Source organism: Brienomyrus brachyistius, chromosome 21 (genome assembly GCF_023856365.1).
Source record: "Brienomyrus brachyistius isolate T26 chromosome 21, BBRACH_0.4, whole genome shotgun sequence".
Lineage (NCBI taxonomy): Eukaryota > Metazoa > Chordata > Actinopteri > Osteoglossiformes > Mormyridae > Brienomyrus > Brienomyrus brachyistius.
In genome coordinates, this window is record NC_064553.1 from 17000537 (window position 1) to 17023791 (window position 23255).

Below are 23255 nucleotides of genomic sequence, written 5' to 3' on the forward strand. Positions count from 1 at the left end.
TGGTTTTAGAGCAATGTTGGGTTTGCACTCTACCAGTGAAGCATCACCAGGCCTGTGGTGGGCGGCGGGGCAACTGGTCACTTACCGTCGCGGTTGACAGCTACTGGCTCAAAGTGGGCATCCAGAGCCACGAGGGAGCAGGTGGCGTCGAAACCGATCCCTCGGATTTGGCCCTTCTCAACGGCCTGAGTCACCTTCTGTAACCCCCCCCCACCCCAAAAGCCATTAACAAAATTAGCTTCTCTAATTATAGAGGAACCATAAATGAAAGACTATGGTAGAACATTGACATCGTCACCTAATCCGATATCCCTCATTATCAGAGGGTGCAGGAGAAATAGTCCTCGAAACATAGTAAACAATGACATGATTGATAGCACTCATGAAGGGAAGGCTGTAGTCAAGACTCCCCAAGGCTCCAATTGCATGCTCAGTACATCACTAAGGTCTAGTGCCACCACATAAGCCTTTGCCAAGTTTGTTTTACACCTGAGTAAAACCCTGTAAGCAAGCCTTAAGCAAGTTATATAGGAGCCAGGGCAAGGTCTAAGTGACATGAAACCCAATGCGACCATGTGAGGATCAAAAAAGATGATGATTGACCTTTAGATGATATTGAGAAAACTTCAGTTCATGATCACATCAATAAGATGATCATAAAATCCATAAATATCTCAAAATAGGTGGCTCTTTGTGGTTAATTGGCATCCAAAATCGGCACACAGTGGAGATCAGGGTACACAGTTAAAGCAACAGTGAATTTGCTGTCCAACCAGTTGGCCCAGTATGGCTAATGCAGGGAATGTATCTGTTATAAGGGGTTACATTTATTACTACAGTCTATGTTGATAGTTGACAGTCATATAAAGAATGCAGGCTGTGCTGAACAGGTCTTTGTCAGGTTGTTAGATCCGACCCAATGACCCCAGATCATACCTACAGATGCTTCGGGAATTTTGCCTCTTCTGTTTCACTGTATTATAACTGCCCAGAATTTTTATTTGTCTTTAGGGATAGGGTTAGGGATATTAGGGATAAGGATAGCATTAGGGATATTATGGATAGGGATAGCATTAGACTGCAGTGAACTGTCACTAATCCACCCTAACATACCCCAAGAGATCAACTGTCTGATTTAGCATCTCTCATATAAAAAAAGTCTTAAAGTATAAAATTCGTATAAAAAATAAAAAAAGGAGACTTACTAGACTTATTATGTTAGAATGTCAGAAGCCTGTCTACTTTTTAATGCATTTTTTTATTTACCTTTTTGGGCAAAAGCCTTTGCCAAACGCATAAATGACTAAGTAAACAAATTGCAATGGGGTAGCATGCAGAAAAATCAGGCCCGGCTCCTGCTATGAAATGTAGGGTGGGCCATAGGACTGTTTAATGAGGCCAGGGAGGCGGGGGGGGTCAGACCCTAGAGTTTACACGTGGACCAAACAATATTGTTTAATGATTGGTAGGTGGACAAACCATCTCACTCACGTGCAGCTCACCGGCCAGCAGCAGCAGCCACTGCTAACGCACAGATCGCGTAGAAGTCAGCCTTCATACGACTCAAACTCAAAAAATTCCATGCAGAAAGCTTAGTCGCTAGGCTTCTTGTTTTCTTTTTTAAAGTTACCAAAAAGGTGGGCCAAGTTTATGATTAGGTGGATCAGGCTTATGACTGGGTGGGCCAAGTTTATGATTGGGTGGACCAGGCTTATGACTGGGTGGGCCAAGTTTATGATTGGGTGGATCAGGCTTATGACAGGGTGGGCCAAGTTTAATGAGATGCAGTAAAGAGATGCACCAACCCTACGATGCAGCAAGATGTGCCTACCCTGAGGCGCAGTAAAAAGAGGCACCCACCCAGAGACAAAGCAACAGAACATGCCCACCGAGACCCAGTAACGAGACACACCCACTTAGAGACCCAGTAACGAGACACACCCACCCAGAGACCTGGTAACAAGACATGCTCATCCAAAAACACGGTAATGAGGGGCACCCTCCTAGAGAAGCAACAATGAGACACGGTAACGAAATGCACCCACCCTGAGACACCACAGCAGGACACGATATGACACACCCACGCAGAGACGCGGTAACAAGATGCATCCACCTAGAGACATGGTAATGGGACGCATCCACTTAGAGACGTGGTAATGAGACACATCCACCTAGAGACATGGTAACGAGACACATCCACCTAGAGACATGGTAACGAGACACATCCACCGAGAGACGTGGTAATGAGACACATCCACCTAGAGACATGGTAACGAGACACATCCACCTAGAGACGTGGTAATGAGACACATCCACTGAGAGACGTGGTAATGAGACACATCCACCTAGAGACATGGTAACGAGACACATCCACCTAGAGACGTGGTAATGAGACACATCCACCGAGAGACGTGGTAATGAGACACATCCACCTAGAGACATGGTAACGAGACACATCCACCTAGAGACATGGTAACGAGACACATCCACCGAGAGACGTGGTAATGAGACACATCCACCTAGAGACATGGTAACGAGACACATCCACCTAGAGACGTGGTAATGAGACACATCCACCGAGAGACGTGGTAACGAGACACATCCACCTAGAGACGTGGTAATGAGACACATCCACCGAGAGACGTGGTAATGACACACATCCACCTGGAGACGTGGTAACGAGACACATCCACCTAGAGACGTGGTAACGAGACGTACACATCTTGAGATGCAATACTGAGACGCACACACACAGACACAGTACTGAGACGTACACACCCAGATGGCGCAGCACGGTAACGAGACACACCCACGCAGAGATGCAGTAACGAGATGCACCGACCCTGAGACGTGGTAATGAGGTGTACACATCTTGAGATGCAATAATGAGATGCACCCACCGAGACACCAAACCAGGACACGATAACAAGACACACCCACGCAGAGATGTGGCGATGAGACGCATCCACCTGGAGACGTGGTAACGAGAAACATCCACCCAGAGATGTGGTAACGAGACACATCCACCCAGAGACGTGGGAACGAGACACACCCACCCAGAGACATGGTAATGAGACACACCCACCCAGAGACATGGTAATAAGACGTATACACCCTGAGATGCAATAATGAGACGCACCCATACTGAGATGCACTAATGAGACGCACCCACCCTGATGGCACGGCAGCACTGCTCCCAGATGTCGTCAGATGACTGGACGTAGTGGCCTGGACTCGGCTCCCATATGCGAATGGGCTCCTCAGCCGTGGCCCTGACCAGCCCAGTCCGGGTGACGAGGGCCACACGCACGCTGGCTGTGCCGACATCCACGCCCAGGTAGTATTGTTCCACTGAGCAAGGGGGCTGAGCCATCGCCACTGACCTGCGAGGGAAGGATGCTAAAGATTCACTTTACTGGTCTACATACAGCATTTGCCAATCTGCTCTACAGGGGCCACAGACATGCTTTTACAAGGTTTCAACTTGTTTACTCAGGGATTGGTTATTTAAACTTGGAGGGGAGTATTTCATGGATAGAAAAACTAACAAAAGAAGCTTAGGATCACACAGGACAAACGTCAGAGAATAGGCAACCTAGGAACACCTTTTAGACATGCTGTTTACCCACTATAACTATGTGAGATAAACTGGTTGGACCATAATCTTGCTTGTGTGGTACAATGTCTTTACTCATCACAATGATAGAAGGTGTAAAAGAGAACAATGTATATACTGACAAAAAAGGTATTCCACATAAACCATTTTAAGTTGTAATACCCATGAACTCATTATAGAGGCATGAACTACATACCAGTGCAAGACCGTTAGCATGTGAACAGAGTACAAACGTGGACTAGAACGTTTAAGAAATTTCAGGAAAGTTCGTGCTGTAGCCAAAATAATCCGCAGGATTCACTCGGTCGATATCCAGATGTCTGCATGGCAATGTGTCAATTACATATGAAAGAGTCACTGTATGTGTAGGTACTACTGCGTCATAAGTCAGGATGTTAATAGGGCAAATGGTAAATTATAATGTTCACACAGGACAAACCAGGTACGATCCATGCAAAATATTAATCAATCGCAAGAGAAAATCAGAACAACTATTCTACTGTGGTGTGCTCTGTATACTAAATGCGTAATAATGTGCGTGCATTTAAAGCAATTTCAACATAAATCCTTTATATATTAATGTATATAGCACATGTATAATAGTACATAACCATAACACTATATATGGATCTACTGCAAATGTACCGTGAACATCACACAAATGAAACAGTGAAGATGCTAGGAAATGCAGAGGATCAGCTTAATAAACGGAAGTAGACTACGTCGTTTTCCTCATTGAACTTGGTGATATGTATACAGCGATCAGGGTAACCGTTGTACAAGTAGACTACACTGTTAATACTTGGAACTTTGTAAATGTTTTGGTGACTTATTCATAGGTAGCCAGCCAGACTTCCGCTGATAATCGACAGGCAAGAGAATATGCCCCTGACTTTAACAGATAATAATAATGATCTGTACTGATTCGGCAGGTGAACTTCTATAACTGACCGTAATGCCTTACCATATAACGAGTGAAAAAACGAATCAGTGCGTTTCCCAGAATCCCTTTCAATGCAAACTCAGGTGAACGGCGAATGGGAAGCACCGAAGGACAAAAAGGACGAAAAGTACCGCGGACATCCTATTTCACGTTTGAAGACTTTAAAGGTCTTTATTTCATTTAAACAAAATACATAAAAAAATAAACATAAAAAAACATATATCACAGTTAGTACGTTTATTTTCTTATTGTCTGAACTGAAACCAAATCAGTTATGACTGTCTATGTCGGATACAATAATTAGTGTTCCCCCGTCTAATAAACTAGAACATAATTTAAGCACCTTAAAATCAGTTTAAATAGTCGATTTCCGGTTGTACAGTCTAAGACCACGGCGTGTATAATTTGCAATATGTTTTGTTTAATAAAATTTGTGTTTTTCTTGGGCCGGATCAGTGGAGAAAATTACATTTCAATCAAATCGCGAGCTGATTCAGCCAAGGCCAGGCTAGATTAACACTTCGGTGTTTTCCTGATATTATGAAATCTGCGCCGCATGGCAGGCCTCCAATTTTAAATTACTCATGCAAGTATTAATCTACTGCTGCTTTTCATTAAGGAAAAAGCAAGGCGCTTACCATCTCTCATTACGGTAATGTCATCCATTTCATTCAGGTCTGCAGCTGTTTGCATCAGCATCGAATGTACGTTTATAGATAAACAAATATATATTATAATATATATTATGTATTATAAATATATAATTTTTGTAACACCCTTTAAAAAGCACCGAAAGTGCATTAAGTATTTGACTAGTAACTACATTCAAGTCAGTTTAACAAAATAACAGTATTACAATATATATGTTTGTCTTGCTTTCTACTGGATGTAGTTAACTGCTTATACTGTATATACTATATATATATATATATATATATATCCAGTCCTCCATCTTCTAACCACTTATCCTGGTCAGAATCACCAGGGGGTCTGCAGACGTCACAAAGTGGTTGAACACCCTGCATGGGATACCAATCACCTGGCACACACACACACACACACACACACACACACACAGGTTTGTAATTATATCTTTGTGGGCACTCTCCATTTGTTTCTATGGGAAAAACTCTAATCACAACATGACGACCTTAACCCCTACCCAGCCCTAACCTTAACCATAAATAACCAAACTAAAGATAATGGAGACTTTTACCATTTTTTGATTTTTGAATGCATTCACAGATCTTTTTGGGGACCTGACAAATGGTCCCCACGATGTCAAAATAACAGGATTTTATTACATTTTGGAGAACATAATCCACACACACACACACACACACACACCCTATAGGCCATTTAGAGCCTCCTGTTCACCTAATATTTGGAAGAATTCGTTGAGGAAAACCACTACAGACAGAGAGCCTGTAAACTTCAAAGGTGGGATTCAAACCTACACCCTTCCAAGTGTGAGGCAAAAGTCACCATGGCTTTTAATGTATTTTAATTAGCTAAATGAGATGAAAAAGAAATATCTGACCCTGGTGTTTAAAGGAAACATATTTGACTGCAAAAAAACAAGTTAATACTAAGTACAAAATATAGCAGTCCAATTTTTTTTTTAAATCAAACTTTTATCCATTCATCCATTTTCCAAACTGCTTATCCTACTGGGTTGTGGGGGGGTCTAGAGCCTATCATGGAAGCAATGGGCACGATGCAGGGAACAACCCAGGATTGGGGGCCAGCCCATCGCAGTGCACACTCACATACCATTCACTCATGCATGCACACCTACGGGCAATTTAGCAACTCCAATTAGCCTCAGCATGTTTTTGGACTGTGGGAGAAAACCCCACGACGACATGGGGAGAACATGCAAACTCCGCACACATGTAACCCAGGCGGAGACTTGAACCCGGGTCACAGAGGCGTGAGGCAACAGTGCTAACCACTGCACCACCATGCCACCCCCTATCAGTATATTTTATTATTATTATTTTACTGTCTCGCTGCTGAACAAAGCAAAAATGGTGAGATAAATTTAAATGATAAAGTTACAAAGTTGCAGAAATTGAGAAATGAGATAAACATTAAGACGTTCATCAAAGCAAGTAAATATATTATCATACAGATTCAAATATGAATATATCTGTTCCTCACAATGTCAGGAACCTCTTTCAGGCACTTAAAAATGATGGATGGCAACCTTAACATCAGAAGTACCTTCAGGTACAACATTAAATCTTGTTAGGTAAGCCAGTTGATGGAGACAAGAAGGACAATGTGTGCACTATGCAGTTAATATTCCAAAGGCATTCCTCTGTACAGTAATGAATCAACTGCTTAATGTTACTGTCATTTATACCAATACAGGACAATGAGAGTGGAAGTGCTGGTCCAGAGTACTGGCTGGTTTACTTGTCAGTGGAAGACTCACGTTTCAAGAAGGACCGGTTACTGGCTTTTTTTTTTACTCCAGGAAAAATGTAATAATCGCACAATTATGAGAGATAAATATTGCAGCAAGAACATTCTGTTCCCAGAACCTCCCTGGTAACCCACGAGAGTCAGCTTTCACAAAGGTGTGCCCTGTGGTAACATCCAAGCCTTAAGTGCCAGTCCTGCCCAGGCAGACAGCGTGGCCAGGTATGCGGGTGGGGCTGCATCTTAGGGAGCAGGAGCCCCCCAGCAAGGAGCTCAGTCTTACTGGGCTTTCATACGCACTTCTCCATCCCTTTCTTTCGTAGCGTTGAAGTGTACGATGGGGGTCCAGACAGAGCTACAGGCACCCCCTCCCCAACTGACATTTAGCTAGTGCCCCTTCCCTCTCCCCTTACATATCACTGAGGAGTCCATTCACACTTGGTGATGTGTATCTTTAAAAAGCAGATTCATCTTTCCCATGGCAAGTGAGTTTCTAGGGTGTCCACCTTGGCCTGTGAAGCCCAGCAGTGCATGTTGTGCTTCCTGATCATTTTTTTGGTGTTTGCTCTCTAAACACTTTTCTCATAAATCACTCGAGTTCCTACTGAACTCCTTCCAACTTTACCCAAATCTCACAGCATTATTGGATAGCAAACGATGGCAGCTCTTCACCTACATGGATCCTGCACTAAACTAAACAAACGGTTGGTTTCTCTCTTTCTCCTGCTACTGTGGCGAGGGGTGTCTGGTCGCCTGTGTCTTTTGCACAGTTGTGCAGTTTGATTGCATTTGTTGAGGGATTCTGGAGTGCAGTCAAAAAAGAAAAAAAGAAGTTCTGGATTTAGGTTTCCGAGCACGTAAAAGGTGCACCTGACCCCTCCGGTAGTATTTCCAGCCTCCCCCCACCCGTCCTTGGTTCGCTTCACCAATCGAGGAGATGGCCCAGCTGGCCACCGCCGCCGGCTCCATTAGTTTAATGCGTCGTGCCCAAAATGATCCAAGCAGTGAAATTAAAGAGCAGATCCGTCTGACCCTCTGACAGCTCAGACGAACAAGGTCTTAATTGCGCCGTCCGGATGGCTGGCTGGCAGGCTTTTCTTTTTTCTAACGTTCTGCCCCAGACATGATGGCAGGGCCCGGGGGCCAGTCCAGGACAGGTGCCCCCCGCTTCTCCCCCCCTCCCCACCACGCCCTCAGAGCTTAATGTCCTCTCTGTTCCAGAAAACACACGTAGCTGTTGCGTTCGGCAGTTTATTTGCATAGCCTGTGATCCATTTACAGAGCCTGTGTTCTACACGAGCAGTTCAGGAAAATCACAAGTACAGTCAGGAATTTTTTGATTTAGGTACCTGGAACCTACCATTAACACCTCAAAGTCCAAGACTCTTCCACAATGACTGATTCCCCAACAGCACCCAGGTTTCCGTGGAGTCCAGTCAAGCTCCTGCCTCATCGCCCAAGGTCAGAACCATCCGTCTGAAAGGTATACCGGGCACTGAAACGGGACTGGGCTTTCATTTTGCCTGACTTCTTTCTCCTCTGCATTTCCAGGGAGAAGGAGCCTGAGCAGTGAAAATGGCAAGCGTGGACAGGTTTACCGTACTAATGACAGGGCTCCCGCTAAACGCCTCCGGTTTCTGACTATCTGCCCCATTGCAGAAAACGGAAACCACAGCTGAACTTCATGGAGAGAGTTTTTAGGACACAGCATGGCCACACAAATCACCTGTGATTATTCGTCATTGAGATTCTGAGGTCAGCGTTCAGCCACACGCTAATATTGCACAATCCGGAAAGTCTTCCTGTTTCAAATGTGTGAGTACATGTGACCACCTCTAAAGGTAGAGTAAGGTGACAGTGATTATCTGGGTCAGCGCCCCCCCACCTGCTCCTTGTTTACAGTGCATGTATAAATCGGCGTGCTCTGTTTTGTTTAGTCCCCCCGGTAACTTGGACCGAATTGTTGGCGCCTGTCCCAAGACCTGGAGCCTCAACGTGTTCACCCCACCCCCGCGCCCCCCCCCCCCCCCCCCCCAGCTAACGGCAACACATTTTTTCCATTTATATCTTTCCTGTCAAACCAGCAACATTATTTTGACCACCCCCACCTTTCGTTACTCGGTTGCTATCGTGCCACCCCCTACCCTGATCTGGTAAATTCCCTCAGCAATCCTTGGGTTTGTGGTCAAGCCACCGAGTCACATGGTTCTGTTCGCACTTGCACAAACACGGGCCACCGCCACCGCATGCACCGTTGACGCACCTGTGCGTGCCAAAGCAACGAATCGCATGACGGCTTCAACGGGAAACATCGCATCCCGCTGAATGTCCCCCGGCCATGCTTTCATATGGGTGTATTTCCTGCTGCTTCAGGTTCCTGGTCGTCTCCATCAGAGGCAAATGCCCAGCTAATACAAAGAGGGTTTGTCACCTGACTTTTCAGTTTTTAGACGCGGAAACAGGGAAAAAAAATGGGTCGGTGAGGAAAGACACCACAGGGTTCAACGTGTTTAATACCATCACAAGCAGATCTTCTCGTGCTTCTTTCATGTCACATTAATATAAATGAGGGTAAATAGATCACAGATCAGAACACTCCCCTGAGGGCTCCAGAATGGTCCACTGGCTCTGGACCCAACCTCAACAAGAGGTCACATTAGCTTCTGAGAGCTGCACCCTTGGCCTGGAGGGGACTCACTCACTGAGTGTGAATTCCCAGTGCCAAAGAGGCCAGTGAATTATTCATAAGGGGAACGGTGTGGCTTTCTGGAGGCAGCTTCTACAGACCACTACCCCCTCCCAAGGTAAACATCACTGCAGGCCTTGGGCACTGCTAGGCCCCTTCAACTGCCTCGATGCCATGGACGACTTTCTTCTGAAGTCGAATATAGCCAAACACGGTTGACAAACACACCCCTTTACCTCTTAGAAGGACACAGCTTCCCCATTCTCTGTCCCAACGACAGATGGCTTCACATACTGAGACTTTTGGGTCTGGACAAACTGCCAAACTAGCCTTATAATAACACGATGTTATAATGGCTAACTTGTTAGCATGCCACTAGCTCATCACTCTGACGTGCCAGCTGTGGCTATGAGTACATTACGTTAAAACCTTTCAAAGAGCAGCGAGTAATTTTGGATTCATGGAAGATAAAACAAGAAGTGAGTAACTGAAGGGGAGCAGACGGCCGACATGGAGGAAAACACCAAGCCTTCCTTACTGCCCTAAAAAGCGACCAACACCAGTGCCTGCTTTCAAGAAAATAGTCAACGCTCAAAACGACGGACTTGTGCTCATCGATGTGCTGGTTATACACTATGGGAAACAGGTTTGGTAATTTGGTTCTGTAAGAAACACTTTAAACAAGAAGTGAACTGTAGAAGCTCGTTTTCGTTTTAGTGATAGGCTGTAAAAACAGACCCTGCTCTACAGGCTACCGGTAAAGGGGCGCACTTCTCATGAGTCATGTGACCCCAGTCCAGTCCCCCAGGATCTCAGTCCAGTCCCCCCAGGGCCATGCAACCTTGCATTGATTCAGGGCCCTTGAAGGGACTGCGTGTGTGTGTGGTGTGAGGACGGGGGGCGGTGGGGTCTTTTTTCCCCACAGCTGTTCATTTGTCAACCCCCCCCAAGGGTGCTATTTCCCTTGCTGGTACCCATTAATTGCAAGTAGAGTCAATAGCCCAGGGTGCCTCATTTGGGAGGTGGTAATCTCAATTGCTTGAGTTGAGTAGCTACAACAAGTCAAAGAAGTGCTGATCTTTGACCTCACTGCTTTTGATCGTCAGAGGGCAATTCCAGTAAAAGCCCTTTCTTATCATTGTGAGTGTTGTTTCAGAGCAGGCCTGTCCGTGCCCCCCCTCCCCCATCTCGCCCAGACCCCTCCATTACCGTGTTGCTCGCTCACGGCTGAAGGCTTGTTCTTATGCCAACTTGCAACAAGTTTCTCTCTGTGCTTGAGGGCATTTTGCCAAGCAGTTAAGGAGGCAATTCTAGTTTATGGATCAAATAAAATGAGTGTAGATTTTTCAGCTGCATGACTCCTAGTATATTAATCTGCAGCCAGTCATTAGAGAAGGTGATGCCCGTAGAGTCTACACTCTGTTTCAGTTGGGAGGCAGCACTGCTGCAAAAAGAGCTTCCAAGCAGGGTGTCTGACTTCTGTCCTGGTTCTTTATAGAGGCTTCATGCTGTGCCGGTTTCTGGAAGCTTCTTCCCACAGACCAAAAACATGTGTTTAGGTGTTTCCGAAATGGCCTTAGCTAATGACCATGAACAGGTCTGCTCTTCGACCGACCACCATCCCAGCCAAGGAGTCTCGGGCTCCTGGATCACGGTGACCCTATACTAGGTGGACAAAGGTTGTGACCAGTGGGGTGCTGCGGATGCATTTCTGAGATTGTCTGTTAAAGCAGTACCTACCCGCTACGTCACATCCTTCCCGCCAGTGCTGACATCTGAGCCGGAGATGAATTTTAATTCACTGGTCCAGGTTTTTGCTCCCTCCCACCTCCCAGTAGGAGAGCAAAATGCGTGGACCCTCTGGGGTCCCTGAGGACCGGATTGGGAAACACTGTTTTACTTGACTCAAGCAAGCCGCTGAGAAACAACCTTAGGGGCTCACAGGGATGCCACCAATGGCTGGGCTGGGCATCGCCACGTCCCTCAGCCATACACGAACAGCTATTTCTGTCAGCATGCCGAACAGATGCTAGCTGGGGGGTGGGGCGGCCCATTTTGCTGCCTCTCCTCCTTTACCTCTTAGCTTGTCCCTCCCGGACATTTTTGTTTAATAGTACTGGCTAACATATCAATGCCACTTACCACTAAATGCTTCATGGTGCTGGAAGGACTCTCTGGTCGGTGGTATGAGAGTGCATGGCCCATGCAGCCTCGCCCCGCATTGGCAGCGAGCGGCAGGAGCAGCGAGAGGCTCACGTGTCCCGCTCAGGACGTCACGCGAGGCCTGGGAGCAGGGGAAAAACCAACATGCTTTCTGAAAATGCTGAATGAGTAAGCAGCCCTGCTGGGAGTCAGCAACCGAAACTTAAACAAAAAAAAAAAAAACTTTATTAAAACAGCATATGAGTTTATGAATACAGTATATGACTTGTCAATAACTATTCATCTTCCTCCTTAGAGCTCAGAAGGTTACTAAAGAATGATGCAGCGGTATTAAATTCAATTAGTTTTGAAATTATTACCTGTAACTGCTATAACACAGTATCCTCCGTTAAGGTGTGTCCCTGCGGTCATTTTAACTATTAGCCATTACTATGGAATCCTGAGCAATACTTTGTGACATTCTCTGCATTGTTACTGTTTATTATTGTCTAAATGAATTGTGGTGCGATTTCCTTCAGGACTAATAAAGTCAATCTGTCTGTCTATTTGTATGTCTGATCAGTCAAACATCTTAATAGACCTTGGACTGTCATTTGCTGTGTGTTTCTTTACAGTGACAATTACGGATTTGAAAAAAGGTGACAGATAAGAAAGGAAATGAAACACAAAAGCTTAACAAAAACAAGTTAACTAATCTAGAGGCCATAGATGGCAGGATGATGGCTAAACTAAAATAAAAGAGAAAGTGGGGCCTTGGAAGGAGAGGAAAAAGCTTTTGCAGACAGGCCATGCAGGCTGCTGCCTGAAACGCTCCAATAGCGTGACGGGGTCACAGAAGGCTCCCGCAGGCCGGCCTCAGCCGTAAGGATATTTGCTCTCAGGATAAGACAAATTGTTCTCAGTGAAAATCTGAAAAGGTTTAACTCCGTCTAGGGTGTCCCTGGGACTGGCTCCAGGCTCACCATGATCCTACACTTAGGAAAGATGGATGAATAGAGGAGCGCAGCCCAGCATGTCTTGTGGCAGTGAACAGTTCTTTATTGGACTTATAGCTGGCATCAGATATTACTGTACAGCAGCTCTATAGACACTTATCTAATACTGAACACATTCTTCATGTGTTTGCTGAAAGATGCTGTCAAACAGTGGTTATAGGTACGCCCTTGGGCTCTGGTGAGGGGAGATTCCAGTTCACATCGGCGAAACCCTGAAAAAGATGCCTGGCCCACCACTTTCAGTCCGCTCCAGGTTAACAAACAAGAAAGGAAGGATCAGCCACATTCCCACACGTCGATTGACACAGTCAATTCCTCTCCCTAGTACCACTCTTAAGATGAATACTTCCAGCAGATTTACAGCATCGTGGAAGTTTTGGGGTTCTCTTATGCTTAGGAAAATTGTCTTTAAAGATGGTTTACTACTTTTAACATCAACTGACCTCTGGTCCAGGGTGTGCATGCATTGTGTCCTGTGATTCCTGAGTTAGGCTCAAGAGGTGCTTTCACACTGAAGTTCTGGAACCTGGTCCCTGGGCTCTCGACCTGGATCTTTTGTAGCTCCTGGCCACTTTCATGTGTCGCTTTCATACCACACTGGGACCTTCATGCTAAATAAGCATGGGAGGCACAAAAAGTTCGTAGGTTAAACTTCACACGTAATTTCATGGCACCGTCAATGTTAGACAAAAGAATATTAGTTAGTGATCAAATTTTTTGATGCAGAAATATGAAGACACAAGCAAAATATGTATTAATTAATGCATTAAACGTAATTGGGGTACAATTATTTGTTTAATTTTCGCTGTCTTTTCCTGCACTTCTGCTTGCAAGTTAGCACTGGTGTTTGTAGTCAACCAGTTAGCAAGCTATCACTGTGAGTGCCTCCCCAGTAGTTTGTGTTTGAACAAGAAGTACCTAGTCTGGCGTAGGGACTAAAAAAGGGTTCTGGAACTGTCTCTGAGGAACTACAATTGGACTGAGTTCCTACAATGTGAACACGACAAGTCCCTGGTTCCGAAAAAATTTTCTGGTTCCTGAAATAAGTTCCGACAGAGTAAAAGCACCTAAGATTCGCCATAACCCTGTACTGGATAAGCACTTTGAAAATGGGTCCATTATTGTGGAACAGTGAATCAGTAGTGAGCGCTGCAGGGCCCTGGGTTCAACTCTTGGCTTCGGTTCTGTGAACGTGGAGTTTATATCATCTCTCTATGTCCACGTGGGTTTCCTCCTATAGTGAAAAGACATATGGTTTAGATGAACTGTAGATGCGCACGTGTGCATTATGGTGGAGTGGTTCTCTGTTCAGAGTGTCCCCCAACTTCTCCAAAATTGCTACAATATAGAAACTGCTGCCCTGAAAATCACATTTGTCTCATTCTGAGCAGGAAATTCAATTATAACTTATTTATTTAGCAGATGCTTTTCACCAATGTTGATGGTCTCTGGAGCAATTGGGATTATGGGCCTTGCTCAAGGGACAAAATAGTGAAATTAACTAATACTTTGAACTGGTGACCTTCTGATCACAGGCACTGTGTCCTGACCTGCTGAGCCAGACGTGGCCCCCTTCAACTTTACTTGAACTAACCCGACTTGTTTGATCTTAGCTCCTCCCCAAGTGCCTAACAGAGACACCAGATTTATACTCATGTGCTGTTTGTATATACACAATTCTGGGATGTCAGCTTTCTAACAGCTGACTGAAGGAAAGCCCGGGGAAAAATTCTGAAACCTTCTGTCACAACGTGGCGTTGACTCTGGTTTGATCTTTAAGAGACCTGCATCAGGATCCATGGTCTGGAGGGGCTCTACAAAGCGGAAAGAGACAGCCAACAGTGCAACTGCGGACTCAGAATCGGGAGTGGAAGTGAGCAGTTGGGCTGGAATTAATGCTAACATTCTTCAATGCATCAACATATCCAGCTGGGCCCCCATGATTCTGTGGGGGCCTCACATCTGTGACGCCCACTGAGCAAGCATCCTGTAACAAAAGAAATGAGCCACTTAAACACCCCCTTTTCACCAGAAATTGTTTATAATGTGGATTTTGTCACACCCTTACTATAAAAACATCTATACAGTCGTTTTCAATAATCAGATATAATCCACGGTCCCCTCAAAGCACTGGGCGTAGAGTAGGACACGCCCTGGACTGGGCACGAGGCCATCACACCACCACAACATCAATGACAGGAATTTAAGTATGCATTACACAGATTAAAATTAATTTCGAGGCAGAATGAAAGCGGTAACAGTCCATACAGGTGTCATCACAATAGTGCTGCTGTAGGCTCTGTGCATAATTTACCGTGTGACTGTAATTATGTGCCATGATGTGAAATTCCGGTCCTCGCGGACGTGCCTGAGAACCCGTCTCTGAACGGGTCGGGGCAGCACCACCCTATTGCTCGGGGGGGGGGGGGGGGGGGGCCGGCACCCTGATGGGTGTGGAACCAGCTTCTCGATCAGAGCGTTGGGTTGCGGGGTGGCCCCTGGGGGCAGCGGACGTGCGGATGCACTCCCCGTCAGCACCTCCACCTAGTCCAAAGCTAAGCTGTTTCACCCCCCCATTGGGCCCTGGAAGCAAACCAACCCCCAAGAAAGTTACAAGGAGATCTGCAGCTTAGGGAGGCTTTGCCATCATCTTCTCCCTTCCAGGGATCAATCGTCAGACGTTGGGCACCTCTGCCGGCACAAGGCTCACGTCTGGATGACTTACAAAGCACTTATTAGTTTTTGACTAATTTCATAAGCGCTGACAGCTCCCTCATTTGTCCTTCCGCACACAGACGTACCACGGAGGGGGGTGGAGGGTGAGGGGGAGAAATTCCGACATCCCGAAATGCGTCGGCTTCCCCCCAGCCGTATCCCAGCTCCCCAGCGGCGAGATAAACAGAGGCATGGTGGAGGCTGATTCTGCGTATAAATAACACGACGTGGCTGAGAGGAGCCCCTCACACCTGGCATCCCCGTTATGTCAGGGTGCCATGGGCAGGGGGGTGATAACCGCTGGAAAAAGGGGGGACATGGAAACCTCATGTATACCGTTTGTGTGAGGCCACAGTTAATCACCTCCGCGAGTACGGTGAGATTGCCATGTCGTCTGGCACTGGGCCAGCAATGCAAACTGCCACTTTATTGTTAAGGGAGGGAGCTGGGGGTTAATTACAAAGGTCATGGATTCACAGGGGGCGTGATTCTGTTTGTTTTGACTGGGAGACAAAGCCAGACTCAATGTACGACTGTGAAAGTCTCAGACGGAGGCCTGCTTACTTAATCAAAGTCATAGTTTGCTACCTGCATTGGAATAAACTATCAGACCTTACAATCAGCGGCCCACCAGGTCAATCTGGGGGTCCAAAAGTTGCATTTATTTTAAAGCCGAGCATGTAAATTATTAATCTGTGGGACGGGAATCTGGCCCAGGCCTTCGATTTGGCGCCCGATGGCCGAATGCCGAGAGACTGTTCAACTCCCAAGTGCTGCAGACGTGGGTGCGGCCCTCGGGACCGGAGACGACCGGACTTGTTTTCAAACCCGTTCCAGGCAGCCCGAGCACTCAGAGGCCGACACGGACGCCGGCTGTTTCCAGTTTAACAGAAACCGACTCCGTTTGCCCGCTGGTGATTTATAAGCCTCGTGTTATGATTTTTGGAAATCATTTACCTCTTTATCTGCTCCACTTTATCTTGCCTTGCAAAAAAAGAAAAATATATTGACTCATGTCAGAAAGGAGACCGTCTCGGTCAGCCCAGATGTGCTTGCCGCAGCGAGCTTGAAGCGGCCGTAATTCATGCACAGCTAATTGCGTTGATTATATCTTTAAGGATTTTGCTTTTTTTTCTCCCCCATCTCTTTCTCATCAGACATCGAGAGGCAGAATGTTTTCGCACACAGATGAACTTCTGTCTTATAATGCTACACGTTCCCCGTATCTTGGATGAAAGGCTCACACATTCAATGGGTCCATTATCGATCGCAATTGCAAATCCGCATACAGCCAAACAGAAACATGCACTTCATCTCCTTGCTACAGCGACACCAGAAAGTTAATGCCAATGACAAAGACTGCAGAGCTCATTCCATAGTTAGCAGGATTTAGAACATTTGAAATAAAGTCTCCATTGCCAATATCTATGCAGTGTGGCAGATCAGTAGGTAACCACTGACATTATGCATTGGCATAACTTTGGGTTTGTCTGTAGATCGATGCAAAGGAGATATATAACTAATATAACTAATGTATAAAAAACTAATGTATTAAATGTATAACTAATTTAGTAAAAATATCATTATTTAGGATGTGGCAGCCTGCATTTCCCTCCAAACATGGAGAAGCTCGTGGAGCTCCTTCTATGTGTGAATGACTCCTGGGACAGGCAGGGGCCAGTACAGTGTTTGGTCTGACCTCTCTGTAAGCACTGAACCCGGAGCGTTCCTGGAGCCGGGCGTGCCCGCAGGTCCCAACAGGTTCGTGTGTTGGATCGATCAAGCCACAATTTCCATTCGGAGGAATTTCAAAATTGCAATCTGGGATTAAACAAAACTTTTTCTCAACCCGATGTTGTTTCCCTTGGTTGTTTACTAGGGAAAAAAAATCCTTCAGTCAGTTAGCCCATAGTTTCTTTTGTTATTGCGTTGCTAAGCAACAGGGCTGTTTCTGCTTACCCCCCTGCCTCCCACCCCCACCCGCTCCACAGCCACCCTCAGGCAGTTTCAACACTTTTGTGTTCCTCAGTGGGTTACCCTCACACATCTGCTACAGATTGTGGAGAGCAAGCGCAAGCCCTGTCTCCCTCGCAAGGTGCGGGGGGGGGGGGGGGGGGGGGGTGGAGGGGCAATGGAAAGAAAACAAAACGCCACAGAAGCGTTTTTTCAGCACGGCGGAGCCACGCTAAGAGCGCCGTGCGTGTGGCAGACATGTGCTTGCCGTTTTTTTTTACACTGAAATGAAGAAAAGACACACATTCTGCCGTTTTACGGCTCAAAAACAAACGCCCTTGCAACTTTTCTCGTTTTTAATGGTGCAGGTTCCTCAGCTGCTCCAGGCCCCCGTCCAGCGAAGACCCCGCAGGACTGAACAGGATCTAGCCCTTCCCAGAGTTCAGCGGGTTTGTCAGGCCTGCTCTGCAGCTGTAGGGTGACGGCTCTTTAATACCCATTTTAATGCTCCCTCCACAGTGCTCATTACAAACGTTTGTTTTCAGTTACCATCTCACTGGAAACCCTTTCATTTCCACTTTTTCATTCAAAGCACATTCTGTCTTTCCCTAATGGATGAAAATGATTGAGAGTGCTGGTTCAAAATGATTCACCAGTTGTTTATGTTTGGTTTTACAGTTATTAGTTTTATCTATCTATTTACAAACCACAACTCCTTAAGCACGATAGCTTAGGTATAATAATGATCTCATTGTGTGTATAGCCAGGCGTGTAGAGAAATGTTATGTGGATAAATGAATAAATAATGCTGTTTTTATTTCCAATAGTACAGCTACCCGAGAAAGTGATGATCATTTAACTAAAAATGAGGTTTGTTGTGGTGCTTAATTCTTTGAAAAATCAAGGCCTGGTGTAGAAAAGATTGCAGGCAATGAATTTTTTTTTAGCTCCTGCTAGTTTTTAAAAGCCTTCATTCTCCCATAGCCATGATTTTAGGGAGACTGGCAGAGATTCCTGAGTGGAGACCCAGGGTGTGGAACTGGTGCAGCAGGAGTTAAACAGGACACTTCCTAAGGCCCACACCGCACACAGTCAGATGAAGGTGTACTGTCCAAAACTGGAGCGTCTGAAGTGGTTTCAGTGTTTGCGGATGGCTATGCCTGTACCTGCAGTCGAGCGTGCCCCGTGCATTTGCAGACAGCCATGCCTGTACCCGCTGTGGAGCGTGCCCCTTGGAATTGCAGACAGCCGTGCCTGTACCTGCAGTCGAGCGTGCCCCGTGCATTTGCAGACAGCCATGCCTGTACCCGCTGTGGAGCGTGCCCCTTGGAATTGCAGACAGCCGTGCCTGTACCTGCAGTCGAGCGTGCCCCGTGCATTTGCAGACAGCCATGCCTGTACCCGCTGTGGAGCGTGCCCCTTGGAATTGCAGACAGCCGTGCCTGTACCTGCAGTCGAGCGTGCCCCGTGCATTTGCAGACAGCCATGCCTGTACCCGCTGTGGAGCGTGCCCCTTGGAATTGCAGACAGCCATGCCTGTACCCGCTGTCGAGCGTGCCCCTTGGAATTGCAGACAGTCGTGCCTGTACCCGCTGTCGAGCGTGCCCCTTGGAATTGCAGACAGTCGTGCCTGTACCCGCTGTCGAGCGTGCCCCTTGGAATTGCAGACAGTCTTGCCTGTACCCGCTGTCGAGCGTGCCCCTTGGAATTGCAGACAGTCGTGCCTGTACCCGCTGTCGAGCGTGCCCCTTGGAATTGCAGACAGCCGTGTCTGTATCTGCAGTCGAGCGTGCCCTGTGCATTTGCAGACAGCCATGCCTGTACCCGCTGTCGAGCGTGCCCCTTGGAATTGCAGACAGTCGTGCCTGTACCCGCTGTCGAGCGTGCCCCTTGGAATTGCAGACAGTCGTGCCTGTACCCGCTGTCGAGCGTGCCCCTTGGAATTGCAGACAGCTGTGCCTGTACCTGAAGTCGAGCGTGCCCCTTGGAATTGCAGACAGCCGTGTCTGTACCCACTATGGAGCGTACCCTTTGCATCTGCAGGTGACCGTGCCTCTACCCACTGTCAAATATGCCCTGGATGTTTGCAGATGGTTGTGCTTCTACCCATCTACCCCATCTGTGTGTGGATAGAGATGATGACACCTTCATAAAAACAAGAGTTGGCCCATAGGGGCCGACTGTGCCAGAAACGCACCTTGCCAATCATCTCATGCTCCAAAGGTCATGGAAGGGGCATGGGCTAAAAATGGCACTTCATTCAGGTGTCAAACAAAGAAATGCCTGCCAGTTGTATATTTATCTCTCACACACACAAACCAAATGTAGAGACATGTATATATTTAAACTGTACAGAGTTTCCATGGTCAGTAAGAAAAAAGAATCAGAATGTTGGCTGAATGTTTGTATGGGAATGCTTTGTGGTGTCGTCGCCCACCCCCCGCCTGTTAGCTCAGCTGATAATTGTTCTGTCAATATCGCTCTACATTGCCATGTCTTAACTATATAAACATCCCATGCTACAGAAACACTTACAGCTCAAGCTACTGTTACCTATTAACCCAGAGCGGCACCTCTCAGCTCGGACAGACAGGGGGGTTAATATGGGCTCCAGACAGTCATCTCCATCCAGCCCACCTACTGCAATCCACTATCACTCACACAGGCCATCGTGCTTTAAATCAGGCCATGTTACCAAAGACGTTTCAGGAAACAGTGCAGTTGGGAGTAGGAGAGATCCGGGCTGGAGACTGCTGGCTCTGCGTCTCTGTGGGGATTAAACTGGAGCCCTGTGCGAATTTCACTGGATCGACGATGCCTATATGGCTCCATTTAAGTGAAAGGAGCTTTTTAAAAGCACGGGAGACCCATCCATCACAGCGCACACACATGCATGCCAGAGTCATTATCATTCATGAAAATTAACGAAACAACGAAAACTATGTGTGGAAAAAACATTTTTGTCAACTGAAATAAAAATAAAATGATGAAACTGTATTGTATGTTTACAAAACAAAGTAAAACTAAAACTACAGAGATAATGTCTTAATTTTTCATTTCTGTCAATTTATTTTATATGTAACTCGAGGTGGATGATTTCTTGCATTTAGCTGTGCTAGTTTTACATGTGCCAATCACAGGCGCGTGACGTCACGTGTGTCTCCACAATTTGTCAATTTGTCTATCTAACATGGCAGCCACAGAGGGCAAAGTCAGGAGAACGTGCCAGAGTCCCATTTGGGATTACTTACAACATGACTGTGTATTGACTATTGCATACACGCATGGATATACAAATACACTGACTGACACATCCTTTATAGTTGTTTTTTGTGGATGGTTGTCCATTTGTCCTAAGTAAATACACTTTTACTTGGCTGAGTTTTTATTACACAATACTTCTTTTGACCTATTTGAATCGTGTCTGACAAAAATTTTACATTACGAAAAACTAACACTAAAACTAATAAAAACTAAAGTTTAAAACAAAAAAATGAATATGAAATAAAAATATAAATTAATGAAAAATGTAAAACTATTATAACCTTGAAGCATAAATCCCCAACAACTAGGGGTGTAACGATATACTAAGCTCATGAGACGAGCCGAAACACGGTACTGGGTTCACGAAAACGAGACGATATTTTAACAATAATTAAAACTTCAAAGAGGAAATATATTACTGGAAAGCAGCCTTTTATTTGATTCATTTGAAATACAAAATGCTTACAGATGGTTCGTGTTTTGTCTGTCACCCTTTCGCCGTTTATATTTTCCGCCGGGTACCCAAAATGCTGCCACACAAAATATTTAAAAGCGTCTGGGGCATCTACTATGGTAATTTCGTCAGACGCCGACATGCTTGCAGCACCTGATTTGCAGCACCTTCGCGAGACTACTTTTCACTCCAACGAGAAATCTCATGTTGTAATATCGCGAGATCTCGTGACGCGCTTTTGTTACACCCCTACTAGCAACACATATTTAGACAATGTGAACTCATGTGACACTAGGTATTACATTTGGGTTTTTTACTAAATACATTTATGATGCAACAAAAAAAAATATTTTTCACATACTTGGAAATTTAATTAATCAGTGACCCAAGTCCCATGATCTACTACAATTTGTAGGTCCTACCTTTGCTATCCAGTGTCCTTATTCTGTAATTCCTGGCTGCTCCAACTTGCAAACAGGTTCTGTCAAAATAAAAGTCTGAGCAACCGTCACCCTATACCTTGTTTTCCAACACCACCACAACAACACCGCTTAAGAGCCAAAACAAATACTTTTGTTCCTGCGTTACATCCTGTGTGCACCTCACAACCTCCACCTGTTGAGGCTGCGAGATTCAGTCACCTTTGCATTATTCGCTCATCCTTCATGTGAACACAGCTAGTTAATAATAGTGTCTGCCTCTTCCTGGGTCTGGGTGACCATACAGGACGATGCTGACATCATGCTCCCAAAGTCCTGTGACTCCCACCTGATCTGCTCCTCCTGAACAGCCATGTTCATCTTGTGCCCAAGACTGCCAGTCATCATGGCCGGACCTGAAAGGAGCACATAGCTGCACTCGCAGCAACCGGCCAACACATCATGAAAGGCCGGGATCAGAGAAACCAGTTGCCAAGTGCTGGGTATGTTATTTATTGGGGGCTGTCCGGGTCATGAGAGGACAGAGATACTGGCGAGGCGTCAGGCCGGGCAGGGGATGGGGTGCAGGGGACACGAGCAGCATTTAAACACGTCCCCCCCAAAGTTCTGTGGCCGGCAGGCACATAATCCTCACTTGACGACCGCGTAAACATTGGCTCCCAATGGAGCCGGTCACCATGGTGACGGGGCCCGAGCATTGCAGACAGGAGCCAATACAGGGGATATTGTCACAGAGAGTCGCAGAAAACGAAGGCATCCTTGGACTGCTAGGCCGTGCCTCCGGGGTAAGGGGGGGGGGGCAGCTTACTGGAATCTGGCTCTTTCACAGCTCGCCGCTACATACTGGTGTCTAGACCCGGGCATCACCCAGGTTACCATCCCTAACTGCCTGCCTTCTTTTCCGGCATATTTGCTGAGTTCTCCCAAGCTCTGGTGTCCATGATCAGTCCACGCATGAGTACAAACAGCCATTTGTGTGAGCGTGCCTTGGTGGCATGGGCACAAAGCCAACAGTACAATCAAAACAGACCGGAGGAGTTGCCTGATTCCACGATTACACTTCTTACAGTAACATCACTTGTGATTCATGCCCACTGTTACCACTGATTTTCTCCCCTCGGCTATTTGATCTCGATAAACTGAAGCAGCAGCGCCGTTCTTAAAACCCGGGCCGGGTAATTCCTGGAACAAAGACAGACACAGACCAAACCTCCCCCGTCAGCACATTGCAGTCCCAGCTCAGGATCTCCTACCTACATAGGAGACAGCAGAAAGTACAAACGACTGTTCTCACCCAAAAACACTGGTGCTTTCAGTTAATGCCATTCTTAGGTTTATTTTCTCTAACTTATCCCCCATTTTCTGAGTAACAAAAAGTAGGTTATGGAAGTGAAAGATCACCATGATCACCATTGTTATGAGTATTAGTATACATACATACCAGGAGTTTTCAAACTTTCTGATTAAAGGTCAACATCAGAGTCAGAGGTCCATGAACATTAATGAATTAAGAGTAACTTATAGACATCAATATATAACAAAAATGGGACATTTTTAACGCTTACTGATCGGTTTGACTCTCTGTCATTCATTGATTCG

The 23255-nt window shown here is 46.1% G+C and overlaps 2 protein-coding genes across 9 annotated transcripts in view; both read right to left on the reverse strand.

The window, feature by feature from the left end:
• The window catches only part of fggy (FGGY carbohydrate kinase domain containing), a 41288-nt gene extending 29332 nt beyond the window's left edge, over positions 1–11956 (reverse strand). Inside the window, exons 1-3 of one of the 8 annotated variants that reach the window (XM_048989823.1) lie at positions 11815–11956; positions 3173–3383; positions 86–197 (exon numbers count right to left, since the gene is read on the reverse strand). In XM_048989823.1, coding sequence (XP_048845780.1) covers positions 86–197; positions 3173–3373 — 313 coding nt within the window. In that variant the 5' untranslated portion in view covers positions 3374–3383; positions 11815–11956. The other 7 variants (XM_048989825.1, XM_048989822.1, XM_048989827.1 and 4 more) reach the window with 7 other exon arrangements.
• A 1627-nt stretch (positions 11957–13583) lies between these two features.
• Positions 13584–19314, reverse strand: LOC125716975 (uncharacterized). Its single transcript, XM_048989870.1, has 2 exons — positions 18665–19314; positions 13584–14064 (listed from the first exon to the last, which is right to left on the reverse strand). Exons 1-2 carry the CDS (start codon positions 19312–19314, stop codon positions 14043–14045), a joined length of 672 nt encoding a protein of 223 aa, XP_048845827.1. The 3' UTR covers positions 13584–14042.
• Positions 19315–23255: the final 3941 nt, after the last annotated feature.